Source organism: Nuphar pumila, chromosome 13 (genome assembly GCF_984573655.1).
Source record: "Nuphar pumila chromosome 13, dmNupPumi1.hap1.1, whole genome shotgun sequence".
NCBI lineage: Eukaryota > Viridiplantae > Streptophyta > Magnoliopsida > Nymphaeales > Nymphaeaceae > Nuphar > Nuphar pumila.
Window position 1 is genome coordinate 13,500,370 of NC_143261.1, and position 16,049 is coordinate 13,516,418.

Here is a 16,049-nt window from a genome sequence, read left to right on the forward strand (position 1 = left end):
ATGTTATTTTGATTCTTAATATCGATTTAGGATATTGTTTTGATTCTTAATATCGATTTTTAAGATATCAATACGAATTTCTAAATTGATTTAAGATATTACTCTGATTCTTAATATCGATTTCTATGATGATTCTTAATATTGATTTAAGATATTGTTTTGATTCTTAATATCGATTTCTATGCTGATTCTTAATATCGATTTAAGATTTTGTTTTAATTCTTAATATCGATTTCTATGTTGATTCTTAATATTTATTTTTAAGCTATCAATAGGAATTTTCATATCGATTTAAGATGTTCTGATTCTTAATATTGATTTCTATGTTGATTCCTAATATCGATTTAAGATATTTGTTTGATTCTTAATATTGATTTATATGTTGATTTTTAACATCGATTTTTATGGTAACAATATGCATTTCTATATCTATTTTTTAAGATATTTTATAATCGATTTGCATATATTGATTCCTACATTATGGATGTTCGAAAAAGCATTGGGTCTTATATGTGTTGGATGTATGAGAACAAAAAATATGGTTATACAACTCCTTGGACTATGACATTGGTGTAGATTGTGACATTGTTCATTTGGTAAGTTTCTATCTTTAAGATTATATTATCTTGTACCGTGGCCCAGAATTTACTTGCTTTTGAATAAACCATATTTGTATTTTTCAGAGACATGTTTGGTTCGACATTGGCCCATGGAGGCTTCGCAGATGATGCTCCTTTATAAATTAATAGCGTTGATTGTGGCATCTTTGTAATTAAGTATATTGAGACAATATACTATGGACGAGCACCAAAATTTACCACCGTATATTGCACACTTGAACATGTTTTATTATCATATATTATTGGTGACTACATTTTTATATTGGTCTGACTTTCGGTTTTGTTTTCTCAGGATGATATACCAGGATTTCGCACAGAACTATACAAAAATTGAAGGATTTTTTAGTTGAGGAAGATACAAAAACCCAGACTGCAAGATTACCTAGAAAGTTACGAAGGACGGGATGCCCCCAGAAGTAAGAGGAAGTCCTTTTAAACGTCTACTTGTTCTCAAGGATAACGTGAAGAGGGTTACGTTCTATTGCTGAGAGAGAGAAATAACATTTTTTTGTTCAACTTTCAATTTTCAATTTTCAAATTTTTTGTGTACATACATTTGTAACAGATTTTGTAGACTGTGTATACAAATTTTATAAGGCTGTGTACAAAATTCACATTGATCTATAAACCAAAATTATGAACCTGGCACACGTGTGTTGAATACGCAAATCGCCACCTCAAACGCCCAAATCGCAATAATGTAAATTCTGCAGGCACACATTTTAAAATCATAATACAAATATCTTGTAAATTGACATATCTTATAATTTATAGGATATTATATCGATTTTGTGAGATATTGTTTTGTTTGTTAATATTGATTTGTAATATATTATGCTGAATTGTTGTATATCGATTTGTAAGATATTATGTATTTTTTAGTGTCGATTTGTGAGATATTATTTTGTTTGTTAATATCGATTTGTAATATATTATGTTGAATTATCATATATCGATTTGTAAGATATTATGTGTTTTCTAGTATTGATTTATGAGATATTGTTTTGTTTGTTATTATCGATTTGTAACATATCATGCTGAATTGTCATATATCGATTTGTAAGATATTATATGTTTTCTAGTGTTGATTTGTGAGATATTATTTTGGTTGTTAAAATTGATTTGTAATATATTATGTTGAATTGTTGTATATTGATTTGTAAGATATTATGTGTTTTCTAGTGTCATTTTGTGAGATATTGCTTTGTTTGTTAATATCGATTTGTAATATATTATGCTAAATTGTCATATATCAATTTATAGGATATTATGCTGAATTGTTGTATACCGATTTGTAATATATTATGCTGAATTATTGTATATCAATTTGTAAGATAATATGTGTTTTTCCGGTATCGATTTGTGAGATATTGTTTTGGTTGTTAATATCGATTTGTAATATATTATGCTGAATTGCCGTATATCGATTGGTAAGATATTATGCTGAATTGCTTAATATCGATTTGTAATATATTATGTTGAATTGTCGTATATCGATTTGTAAGTTATAATATATTTTTTAGTGTCATTTTATGAGATTATTTTGTTTGTTAATATCGATCTGTAATATATTTTGTTGAATTGTCGTATATCGATTTGTAAGATATTATGCTGAATTGATGTATACTGATTTGTAATATATTATGTTGAATTGTAGTATATCGATTTATAAGATAATATGTGTTTTCTAGTATCAATTTGTGAGATATTGTTTTGGTTGTTAATATTGATTTGTAATATATTATGTTGAATTGTCGTATATCGATTTGTAAGATATTATGCTGAATTGCTTAATATCGAGTTTTAATATAATATGTTGAATTATCGTATATCGATTTATAAGATAATATGTGTTTTCTAGTATCAATTTGTGAGATATGGTTTTGTTTGTTAATATCGGTTTTTAAGCTTTTATGTTGAATTTCTGTATCGATTTGTAATATATCATGCTCAATTGTTGTATATCGATTTGTAAGATATTATATGTTTTTTAGTATAAGTTTTTATGATATTTGTAGTATGATTTTTATTGTAGAATTACAACGAAGAATTATAACATTACAACAAAAAATTATCGACTTACAACAAAGAATTATAGAATTATAATAAAGAATTATAGAATTACAACAAAGAATTATTGATTTACAATAAAGAATTATAGAACTACAACAAATAATTATAGAATGCTAAACATTATAATGATTTGTAAGATATGAAAGTTAAATGCTACAACTATTTTATAGCTGAAGAATCCACACGCGATTCCTGTGTTGTGTTGCTCACTTTTGAATTGAATTGAGCCTGTCATGAAATAGAACAATATTAGACACTATATTAAGTTCAACAAGAAATGCAAACATCCTCTCAAAATTGTTACATACCAAAAGACTTGTCAAACTCATGCCATCGTTCCACTCAAACAGGTCGGTGGATTGCAGGTTCCAACATTATAGTGCATGTCTATATGATATTGTTGCATGTTGGAAATTACACACGTTAGATATTGATAGGTTGCACGAAATACAAATTACATGGAAAATAATATACTGTATTACATACCTATTCATGCGAAGGTCTTGGTTGCTTAAGGGTTTGTTGTTTCTTAGATATTTTCTTGCCAACCAATTCCAGTGCACCCTTTGCCCTCTGACGACTGCGATCAGAGGCAGGTTTTCTTCTGATACCCTTCGCTAGGTGAATATTTTCATCATAATCTATAACATTTACTCCTGACTTGTCAAAGATGATGTTTACGCTTCAACGCAACTTCTCACAAGGGTCAGAGAAAGCATGATTTTCACCTATGCTTTTCGATCCTATTTTCTTAGATTGGTCTTCACGATCTGCAACAGACTCGTGGTGAATTAACTGCACTTTTCAAGTAATTCCCTTGACACTTTTCTCATACATACATAGTCTTTTTTGCTTTTCGAAGTCAAATATGCAACATGCACAAGTGACCTACATAGTTGTTGGTAACGGGAGACTATGTGACACTTTTCATCAATACTAGATGGCCTGACATTATTTGTATCCAACAGTTCAATCTTTGCTTGTCTCGTTCATCTTCGCATTATATACGACTAAGGTATTTCTTGTATCTTCTCTTGATTAAGTGTTTTTAATGCATGATGACTTAAAATACCTTTGAATTCAAATATTTTGCATGTATATTCAACTGTTTCATTGTCAACATTGTACGTAACATGTGTTTTTTGCCTTTTGGATGCTCTTCGCCCTCCCATAAAATATGGTATTTGTGCATATTCCTATATTACATACGTCCTTCTATGTTGCAATTTATGACCTGTATAACCTCATTTTTAGTCCATTCAAATACAGTTAGTGTATACATATCTGTAGGTCGCGTCAATATTTTCATGCCCAAAGTTACAGAACGGGTGTTAAAGCATTTCACATCTTGTTCAAGCTCATTCTGTCTAAGACCGTTTATAAATAATTCATATTATTCCATGAAGCGAAACATTGTTAAACATGAATACAAGGTTTTTTTCAGTGTGACATGCATAGATTCAGCTCTTTGTGTGCTTATCATACCTGCATAAAAGTATTGTCTTCCATATGCCAATGCCCCCTTCTCTTTGTTTGCATATAATTAAATGTTTTAACCACACAAAGTCTTCAAGGTTGTACATCTGAATCATTTGCTCTCAATCAGACATAAAGGTGACCTCGTCTATGCTCTCAAGTACGCACTGTATAAACTTTTAATCAAACCTTGTCTTCTGATTAAGAATGTGTCATATGTTCTTTGTTGCATTTTGAAATATATGCCACAAACATAAGCGATGATGTGCATATGGCCATACACGACACACTGCAGCCGCAATTGCATGATCATCATCTGTAAGTACAGCTCTAGGGTGATTCTCACTCATTGCTTGTGTAAAAACTCTGAACAACCACTCAAAGGTTTCTTTAGTCTGGTCATACAAAAAAAGCGCCGCCTAATATGCAACTTCGTGAGTGGTGGTTCACTCTGACAAACTGCGCAAATGGTCATTGTTCTGTATTAATCTTCATTGTCGTATAAAAAATAAGTACATCATTGAAGCATTCATAATCTACTCTTGACTTTGAATCTGCCCAAAACATATTCACAATATACCCATCTTCATCCAGTTGCATTGCACTAAAGAAACCATGGTCAATGTTTGATTTTTTTGTAGGTAATCAACCAAAGAATATATTTCTCCATTCTTCATGTTTTCTGACCTCTTTCTTTTCAAGTGGTTTCTTAGATCCATAGGTATGAATGATACATTCTCGCGACCACCATCTACGTGCATGCACAAATTATATATCTTCCTTGGTGCAATGCCGACGCTATCAACTATTTTAGCAATTGCAATATGCGCTTCAGTTACTTTACGATGTGACCTTAACATAGGAGTCATAAATGAAACGGCTAATTCATGGTTATGATCATTGATTAAAGTACGAACTACATATTTCCCATTCGAAAGTCTTCTTAACACCGTTCTCGCTGGACAACCTCATCTTGAATCTGGCTTGCTCCTTGTTGGATTTCCACTTGACAGCTTCCAACCTTGCTTAGAACAAACATATGTCTTTTTCACCACGACACCCTGTGCATTTTTTGCCCAAGAATACCTTTTAACACTGAAGCCAAGTTTTAAGGCATAATCATTGTAAAATTTATATGCAGCATCCTCATTATTAAACAACACCTCCTCTATAGGAACATAGTCAAGTGTATTATCTTGTAGACTTGAGGTGCTTGCACCTTTGTCAAGTGCACCGTCATGATCGTATACCTCATTATCGAATTGCATTTCATCTGTTGAAATATTCAAGTCAAGAGTGAATCCAATGCCTACACCCTTCTCATTATGTGCATCATTAGTGCACATATTCAATTCTTCAGGTGTGTCGATAGTGCAGATGTCTGTTGCTCCATGGCTTCCTAATGATTGTGATACATCATCTTCACTGCAACTAGTTGATATGCTCAACACTGTCATGAGCAAAATATCAATTTGCGTTAACCAACACATACGTTTACTATGATTTATTCAATATGCATATAACAATGGCTACCGATTAGTTAAGCAAGTCAAAGAAACGATTGAATGAATCACAGTATCAAAGATTCAACATAATAGCTTACAAATCGATATTAACAAACAAAACTATATCTCACAAATCGACACTATAAAATACACAATATCTTACAAATCAATATACGGTAATTCAACAAAATATATTACAAATCGATAGTAACAAACAAAATAATGTCTCACAAATCGACACTAGAAAATACATAATATCTTACAAATCGATATACGACAATTCAACATAATATATTACAAATCGATATTAACAAACAAAATAATATCTCACAAACTGACACTAGAAAACACATAATATCTTACAAATCGATATACAACAATTCATCATAATATATTACAAATTGATTTTAACAACCAAAACAATATCTCACAAATCGACACTAGAAAATACATAATATCTTACAAATCGATATACAACAATTCAGCATAACATGTTACAAATCGATAATAACAAACAAAATAATATCTCACAAATCGACCCTAAAAAACACATAATATCTTACAAATCGATATACGACAATTCAGCATAACATGTTACAAATCAATAATAACAAACAAAATAATATCTCACAAATCGACATTAGAAAACACATAATATCTTACAAATCGCTATACGATAATTCAACATAATATATTACAAATCGATATTAATAAACAAAATAATTTCTCACAAATTGACACTATAAAATACATAATATATTATAAATCGATATACGATAATTCAACATAATATATTACAAATCGATATTAATAAACAAAACAATATCTCACAAATCGATACTAGAAAACACATAATATCTTACAAATCGATATACGATAATTCAACATAATATATTACAAATCGATATCAACAAATAAAATAATATCTCACAAATCGACACTAGAAAACACATAATATCTTACAAATTAATATACAACAATTCAATATAATATATTACAAATTGATATTAACAAACAAAACAATATCTCACAAATCGATATACATGTTACTACAACCGCGATTTGGTTACATTGCATATACTGAGTGAATGAACGACATCGGATGAGATAGAGCTTGCATCTGTAACCAAGCATTCTTTTGAGGAGATCCCACCGCCTTACAAATATCTTAAAGTTTCTAACCGTTGAAACGATAAAATCTACCTGCAATAACAAAACAATGCCTTAATGACACTCATGACGACATATGTTCTCCAACAATAGCACGATGACATGAAAATGTACTCACCACGCTTTAATGGTACTTATTGGAATGTTTGTGCGTTATTGCTTTTTTCCATACTGCTTAACAAAAATGAAGAAGAAGAGAAGACTGTAAAAAAAGATGGCCGATAAATCTCCCTTTGACGCCCACCAATGATCGAACCAGTCGTTCGATTTATAGTTATCTCCACGAGGTAGGAACGAACCCGAAAAAGTTTTCTATCTAAAACAAGGCAGGAACGAGAAGGCGGCCATGTGTTATAGCACAAGCTAAAAACAAAGGCGGAACGTGCAAATTTATATATGGGGAGCGGGGGGACATTTTCGTCCAACACATATCTATCTTATGAGAGGATATTTTCATCAAAAGCATATCTACCTTTTTTATATGTTATTTTATTACAAAGTCATCGTAAGCAACATTGGTATATGAATTATCGTGAGTCCCAAGATATTCCTCCGTACACATCGAAACACTTAAATTTGTGTTCCGAGGAGAACCCCTCCCCGAAAACTACCAATTCACATAATCACACACACACACATCCCAACCAACCAAAGTAAAAAGCACAACAAAGGAAAAATTGTGTCACACCTACACGTGGATACAAGGATGCGTGGCGCAGGTTCAACACAAAAGTTTGTAAATAAAGATGCGAGGGTGCGAGAAAATTTAAATTATTTTCTTGATATTTTAATGTTAAGAATACACTTTTTAAACTTTAATATTGAAAATAATAAAATGATATTAAAAATATAATCAGTGCGTATCAGTGTCTGTGTCCACGTGTCCGAACATGACCGCTCGTGTTGCCAGGGACATACAACCCAAATGGTGTGTCCTTGTGAGATAGAGGAAAAGCCCCCAAAAGCGCTTTTAGGACGTAACACCGCCACCAAGATAAATGGAGACGGGGCGTTTTGGCTATTCTAACTGCACCCACCGACCAAGAAGTTGCGGGTACCCTAAAAAAGTGCCCACAAAGCCTAGCTTATCCCAAAGGCCACCCAAGCCCAAGCAAGGGCGTGGTGTCGTCTATATATGAACCATCCCTCTAGTTCTCCCCCTCCCCTTATTCCCTTCTCTCTCTGCTACTCGGAAGGAAGAAAAAGAGGGGGCCAGACTCCAGAAAACCCCAATTTCCACACTTTCTTCGTTTTATCTTTTTCAATTTCTTCCTTTCCTTACGATAATTCTACGAAATTTCCTAATTTTCCTAGGGTTCTTTCCGGTCCCTCATTCATCTGATCGAGCAAAACCGGGGAATTAGGCGTGGATGGATTTGGGGTAATCGGGACGATCGTAGTCTCGATTACCGGCGACCGGATTCCTGGTGGTCGGGAGTTTTTGTATGGAAACGCGGAGCCGGAAGCGGGCGGAGGCCTCCTCAGCAGCGTCCTCTCACCCCTCGTCGTCGTCGTCGGCGCCCGTCCTCCGCTCGTCCAAGCGCACCCGCCTCTCCGCAGCCGCGGTTGCCTCGCTACCCACCACTCGCTCCCGTCAGAATTCCCGCTCCCACGACGCGCCCATGGATTCCTCCAACACCGAATCATCTGCGTCTGTGTCCGCTGCCTCCCGCCGCCGCCACCACCACCCGAAGCAGCCTTCGGGCGGCGACCGCGACAAGGATTCTGCCGATAAGGGCAAGGAAAAGGAGCCAGAGCCCCGGAACCTAGGGCTTGGAGTCGATGCATCCGGCGGGGATGACGATGATGGCGACGGCGTCAGCATCTTGCACCAGAACCTGACTTCCGCGAGCAGCGCACTTCAGGGGCTTCTGAGGAAGCTGGGCGCCGGGCTCGACGACCTCCTCCCCTCCTCGGCTCCGTCATCGTCGCAGCAGAGCGGGAGGTTGAAGAAGATCCTTTCGGGGTTGAGGGCCGATGGCGAGGAAGGACGACAGGTCGAGGCCTTGACGCAGCTGAGCGAGATACTGTCGATCGGGACGGAGGAGTCGCTGAGCTCGTTCTCGGTGGACTCTTTCGTGCCTGTTCTCGTCGGGCTGCTCAACCATGAGAGCAACGCCGATATCATGCTCCTTGCCGCTCGCGCATTGACGCATCTCTGCGACGTTCTGCCGTCCTCGTGCGCTGCCGTTGTTCATTATGGCGCAGTTTCGTGCTTCTGCGCCCGGTTGCTCACCATCGAGTACATGGATTTAGCGGAACAGGTTCGGTTCGTTTCTTTTGCTTAATTATCTATGTGGTTCGAAGTTTTCATGTGTGATTGAAATACTGATGTGGTTAGATGTTCACTGATATTGGGTTCTCAAGAACTGGGGCGTTCAATTTTATAGTTTATACATGCCAGGCTTCATTTTAGGGTTGAAATTTTGTTCGTTTCTGTGATTCGAGTTATGAACATGAGATCGATGTTGTTAGATTGGATTAGAACTTACCTGCTTTTGTAACAATTTGAGCAATTGCTTATGTTCTATGCATGTTTGTGAACATGCCTTTTGAGTATGGGAAATTTTGGTTGTGTGGGTGTGCAGTCTCTGCAAGCCTTGGAGAAGATTTCACATGAACATCCAACAGCCTGTTTGCGTGCCGGGGCGCTAATGGCTGTGTTATCCTATCTAGACTTCTTCTCAACCGGGGTTCAGGTATCCTCCGTTTCATCATTTTTGATAGTTATGGACTAACCTTTCTCACAAACTCGGATCTTCTGCAACAAATAAGAAACATGTGTGTTTTTCTTCTCCATTCACCATGATTCTGCTTCTCTCAAAAGTTGTAATTTTCTATCACCTTGTAGTCCGATAATTTGAATTTTGTTCTGTCAGTTATTTCCTGTTTTTTTTGTTCTAATGGACTTTCTTTTGTTGATCCAGAGAGTCGCATTATCTACTGCTGCAAACATGTGCAAGAAACTTCCATCTGATGCAGCTGACTTTGTCATGGAAGCTGTGCCCTTGCTTTCAAATCTTCTTCACTATCATGATTCAAAGGTTGATCACCTTCATGGCATTATCTTCCTTAGTACTTATAGAATATTGAATGTGCATTTCAGCTGTTATCACTCTAGTGCAGTCATCTTAGTTTCTTGTTATTGCAACTTTATGTTACTACTAGTTGGATCTGGAGGACATAATGGGCTCTGTTGGATAACAGGCTATCATAATTTTCAGGTATTAGATCATGCTTCTGTTTGCTTGACTCGTATTGCGGAGTCATTTGCATCATCTCCTGACAAGCTGGATGAGCTTTGCAATCATGGGTTGGTCGCACAAGCTGCTGGTCTTATTTCTGTTAGTAATTCAGGAGGTGGTCAGGCATCCCTTAGCACTCCGACATACACGGTAGATGGACCTCTCCTCATTTTAGTTTTGCTTATTTTCCAGCCTTGTATGTGTTAGAAAACAAAGGGTTCGATAATGAACCCATAAATGCACACTTAAGGTGCAAATACACAAACCCACTAAGGGGCAACCAAAAACACATAAAGTGCTAACCCATACACCCACAAATGGGTTAAAGCCAAAAGGCTAAAAGAATATTTCTTTATTATGAGAAATAGGGTAAAAACTAAAAACCCTTTTACAATGGAGCTAAAACTCCCACAAGAATGTCGAAAATACAAGGGGAAGTCCCCTATTTATAACACACAAGAGAAGCAAGGAGGGGCTCCTCTTATAGACGTTGAAGCCCCTCCAATGGTCACAGTTGTGACCGTTGGAGGGGCCCAACGTCTCTAAGAGTGGGCCTCTCATTGTACTTTGAGAAGTACAAAAATAAAAAATAAAAAATAATAAGGATTATAATCATATTCGTTAGATAGAATATGCGTAAAATTAAGTGAAATGACTAAACTGCCCCTATGGCTAATATATATATATATATATATATATATGATTACAATGATTGAAGAATACATTTTAACACCCCCTCAAACTTTGCGTGGGGGGAACCAAAAGATTGAAGAATCTCAAGACTTCAAGAGTCTTCAGTAAGGATGCCATTGAAATTTGCAAATGTCTTCTTCCAATTGTCTTTAATGGTGAGCACCTTCCATGATCTATCCAAGGTACTCCTTTCTATCTCATCTTCAAGATCCTGTGAAACAAACCAAGAAAAGGTCCAAGTAAAAGATATCTTTGCACTTTAATCAAGTGGAATATTCCAAACAAGATGAATCAATCAAAATCATATCATATGATTCATAAAAAAGAACAATGGTGCAAAAAGATATTCTATGCATAATAAAGGCATAATTATTTTATTTAAAGCACAATATTCGTCGGGACAGGATAATTACTTATGCATGCAAACTGATTTTAGAAGACCAACCTTTAAAAACTTATCCTTGAAAACAAGTAAAAATGAGAAGATTTTAAAGTGTATGCGGAAATGTATAATACCATGTAAGAAAGTAGGCGAAAAATAATAATAAGGATGCTTAATGCATTCATAAAGTCCAACAATGGACAAATACGATCCCACAATGGGAATAAAGAAATAGTCCACGAAGGAACAACACAAAAAGCCTTCAAAGCAGCAACACATAAGAAAATATATGAATCTTAATTGAGTTAGGGATTAAAAAAGCCATTGTGAGCATATGCATACAATATTATGTAATGAAATGAATCAACACTAAAAAGGTCATTTAATGAACATGCTCCAATCATACTTTAATCAGGTATATTACTTGAGCTTACAAGACGAGAAAGACAAGTGTTATTGAATTGAGTAATTCTCTTAAAGGAGATTTCACAAAAGAAATGCTCAAGAGCATATGATAAAAGAGAGTGTATAAAACACAAGAGTTCAAAAGTTTCACTTATGAGACAAAACAACCAAAATATATTCTTTGATTAAAAGAAAACATGTGCACATAGCAATTGTGCTATAAAATGAACATGAATTAGAAAATCTCATATTAAAACCAAATTTCAAATTTTCATAAATATGGAATTTTGTAAATCTCAACAATAGTTCATCAACTACAAGCAATCATCTTATCAGACCTCCCCAAACCCTCAAATCAAGTGTATAAGCGACTAGAACAAGAACATAAATATAATGCCACCAAAGGGCCAAAGACACATACGAATGTGTGTAAACATCTCTTGTCTACATATAATAATACTTGAAATGAGTGTAATAGCGACTAGAACAAGAGTATAAATGCCAACATGGACTAAAAATCACACATAAAAATGTGAATAAAAAACTCTTATCTACATATAATGACACTCTAAATCAAGTATGTTCAGCTACTAGAACAAAAGTACAAAGCCAACCATGGGCTAAAACACACACTAAGGTGTGACAACACATCTCTTGTCTACATAAAATGACACTTGAAATGAGTGTATCAGCGACTGAAACACAGACACAAAAGCCAACCATGGGCTAACATCACACACAATGGTGTGAAACAACAATCCTTGTCTACATATAATGACGCTCAAAACAAGTGTGTTCAACTACTAGATCAAGAGAACAAAGCCAACGTATTTCTTGTCTACATATGATGACACTTAGATAAGAGGCATAAAAGGAGAAAACACTTAGGTAAGGAAGCTTGTAATGGAAATACAATTAAAGAACATTAATTTTTCAATATACCTTGAAATACTATGATTTCAAACCTTAGACATCCGTCACATGTATACATAATTAAAAGCATACAAAATAAAATCAATGACCAAAAAACAAACGAGTGACACACTCATAATCGGAGATCACATAACATGTCATTTAGAGTCAAACTACAAGTTGACAATCTAAAATGACATAACACAATGTGCACATAACTTACCCCAACAAACATCTCTGTAATAACAAGGCAAAAAAGTGATGCATCATATAACTTGTGATGGACAACATAAGGGTGCCATAAAAGGCAAAGAATACGCTTTAAAGATAACATTCTTTCAAATACACAATGCTATGTGAAAGAATCATTTTGGGATAATCAAGACTAAAACCAAGCTTATTCCTTGATTGTAATGAGATATGCAGAGACATAAAAATGCTACAAGCACTTACAATGTCCTACAATGGACAAATAAAAGGGTCAATAGCCAAGTCCACTAAGGGACAATACATACACAAGCCTTGAGAAATGCACTAAAATATAAAAGCTTCTTTAAAGAGTATTCAAACAAGCACTAATAATTTCACAAAAGAGACAATACACATATAAGCACAAATACTTTGAAGAAGATGTGCACAAAGGCACTCACACAACACTTGAACAAATACACACAAAGGAGTGAAAATAAGCAAACATGCACAAAGGCATGTATCTATTGAAAGAGGACAATGCTTGAGACTCTCAAGCTTTAATTATGCAATTACATTTTCAATTCTATGTAAGAAAATGAGAACATATTACGGCCAACGTAGGCATCTTTTAATAGAAGTGATATAATCAAGAGGTTTGAAAATCTCATGTGAAAGATACAAACAAACAAGTTAATAAACTTGCACCATTAGAAGAAAATCCAAACTAATGAAATCTTTTATACCAAAAGATCTTATTATGCAATAAATACAATATGGAATTTTAACGCTTACCACAAAAACTTTTAAAGATTCTTTAAATAAACCAAAAACATTGAAGGACCTTTACAATCCTTCTTTTCACAAGATCACGTAATTCTCACAAATAGTTATTATTAACAAGAACCACTTAGGGTTCATACAAAAAAAATGAAAGACTTAATTCAAATGTGAGAAATTCATATTCAAGAATTACCAAATTCATATATCAAATTTTCGCAAAAAGAGCACTAAGACACACAAACAAGAGAGGACCTCAAAGCAAATTAGGTTTCATATGAGAGTCAAGAGTATTAAGCAAAAACCAATAATACTCATTTAGCAAGAAAACATATATAATTTTAGAAGTTGACTTATAAGTCAATCATGAAACAACTATGTAAAAATCATCAATCTTACATAATTGAAGACAATTTTGAAAAACATAAATTACTATTATACGTGATGGGTAATCGATGAATGCGTAGTGAAGTATGTGAATTATCACAATCCTTCATATACTAAAATTTTCAATCTCAACCAAACTTTCTTTAAGAGCTTCCTACACATATAAAAGATTTTTATTACAACCATGTGTGTTCATTCACGTAACAATCTTTATAAAAAATATTTGTGTATAAACACAATGCTAAAAACAAGAAGTGTGCACAAGGGCACAAGGAGAACTCTCACAAGTGCACAAAGGCATGGAAAAAATGAACTTCAAGCTTTTAATACTTGAAGTCAACATAAAAATAGAAAACTCCTAAAGCCATACGAGAGTTCAATTAGGATTGACATTATTTTTTTAAAAAATATGATATAAGACCCATTTTTGAGCAATCATATATCTAGAAAACAAACAAGTTTACCAATTTTAAAAAGAAAAATTTTAAAACATGCGAACAAGTGAAATGTGATATGCGAAAAGAAAGGGTCCTCAAGTACCACAAACACTAAAATGTGCAAAATACATGCAAGAAAATAGTTTCATAATGCACAATACTTTAAGAAAAAGGGATACATACCGAATAGCTTCAAAAAAGCAATGAATACTTCACCATTCTTTGAAGTTTCTTGAGCGAAACGCTTTTTGATGCACCAAAAGACAACCCAATCATGACCTTGCTCTGATACCATGTTAGAAAACAAAGGGTTCAATAATGAACCCATAAATGCACACTTAAGGTGCAAATACACAAACCCACTAAGGGGCAACCAAAAGCACATAAAGTGCTAAACCCATAAACCCACAAAGGGGTTAAGCCAAAAGGCTAAAAGAATATTTCTTTATTATGAGAAATAGGGTAAAAACCCTTTTACAATGGAGCTAAAGCTCCCACAAGAATGTCGAAAATACAAGGGGAAGTCCCCTATTTATAACACACAAGAGAAGCAAAGAGGGGCTCCTCTTATAGACGTTGGAGCCCCTCCAACGGTCACAATTGTGACCGTTGGAGGGGCCCAACGTCTCTAAGAGTGGGCCCCTCATTGTACTTTGAGAAGTATGAAAAGAAAAAAATAAAAAATAATAAGGATTACAATCATATTCGTTAGATAGAATATGCGTAAAATTAAGTGGAATGACTAAACTACCCCTATGGCTAATAATAGAGAAATATATATTTTATATATATAAAGGTTGATACATATACATATATACTATATATGTATATGTATCAACCTTTATATATATATATATATATATATATATATATATATATATATATGATTACAATGATTGAAGAATACATTTTAACAGTGTGGATCACCTCAACAGCTTTTATTTTTTTGTTTTATTTTATTTATCTTTTTTCCTTACAGGGTTTGATACGACTGCTCTCAACATGTGCAAGTGGCTCCTCTCTTTCAGCCAAAACCCTTTTGCTTCTTGGGATAAGTGGCACTCTCAAGGATATACTCTCTGGTTGTGGCTTGGTTGCCAGCATGGTTGTGTCACCTGCTTTGACTAGGCCCCCTGAACAGGTTTACATATGATCTCCTGGTTCATTTATTAGTACTAACTTATTCCCATCATTTGTCTTTAATCCATTAGCATGCAAAATTCGAGACTTTAACACACATAAATATTCACAAAGAACACTTATCAAACCATGGAACAATTATTGTCCTTAACAGCAAAATGTTGCTTTTGTTTTGTTGGCTGACTATAGCATATTCTACCAAGATTACTACATGTATTAGTCAACTTTTTGTTGATGCAGCTTGAGTATTTTATAGTTGTGGTTCTAGTAATGATCTTGGTTAGGATTCAGGAAAACAGATTGTCAAATAAAAATATGTACGAAGACTAATTGCATAAATGTCAGCATGCCTCTCCCACTCCTATCCTCCTCCCTTCTTGTAATGTCACAAAGATGTTGGCTTTAGTACCTAACTTTGTAGCTAATTGATAGTTTGGTACTTTCATGTGAGAACTGTGTGATGCCCTCTCTCTCTCTCAAAGTAGTTCATTTGATTTTGATTGAGTGGCTGCTGGTTGTGTCAACTAACTGAGCATTGGTTAGGTTGCTCCATAGCTTGGTTTTGACAACATAGTTTATAATGGGCACCTTGAGCACTGGAAGACGTATCTTTGAAGATACTGTGGCCTTATTGA

General features: G+C 34.5%; 1 protein-coding gene across 2 annotated transcripts in view; it reads left to right on the top strand.

Moving 5' to 3' along the window:
* Nucleotides 1-8,011: 8,011 nt before the first annotated feature.
* LOC149817823 (E3 ubiquitin-protein ligase UPL3-like) overlaps nt 8,012-16,049 on the top strand; it is a 42,004-nt gene continuing 33,966 nt past the window's right edge. For both annotated transcript variants that reach the window (XM_089984730.1, XM_089984731.1), the window contains exons 1-5: nt 8,012-9,108; nt 9,433-9,543; nt 9,772-9,888; nt 10,069-10,239; nt 15,254-15,415. In XM_089984730.1, the coding sequence (XP_089840856.1) occupies nt 8,290-9,108; nt 9,433-9,543; nt 9,772-9,888; nt 10,069-10,239; nt 15,254-15,415 (1,380 nt within the window). In that variant the 5' untranslated portion in view covers nt 8,012-8,289. The remainder of the gene's footprint in view (nt 9,109-9,432; nt 9,544-9,771; nt 9,889-10,068; nt 10,240-15,253; nt 15,416-16,049) is intronic.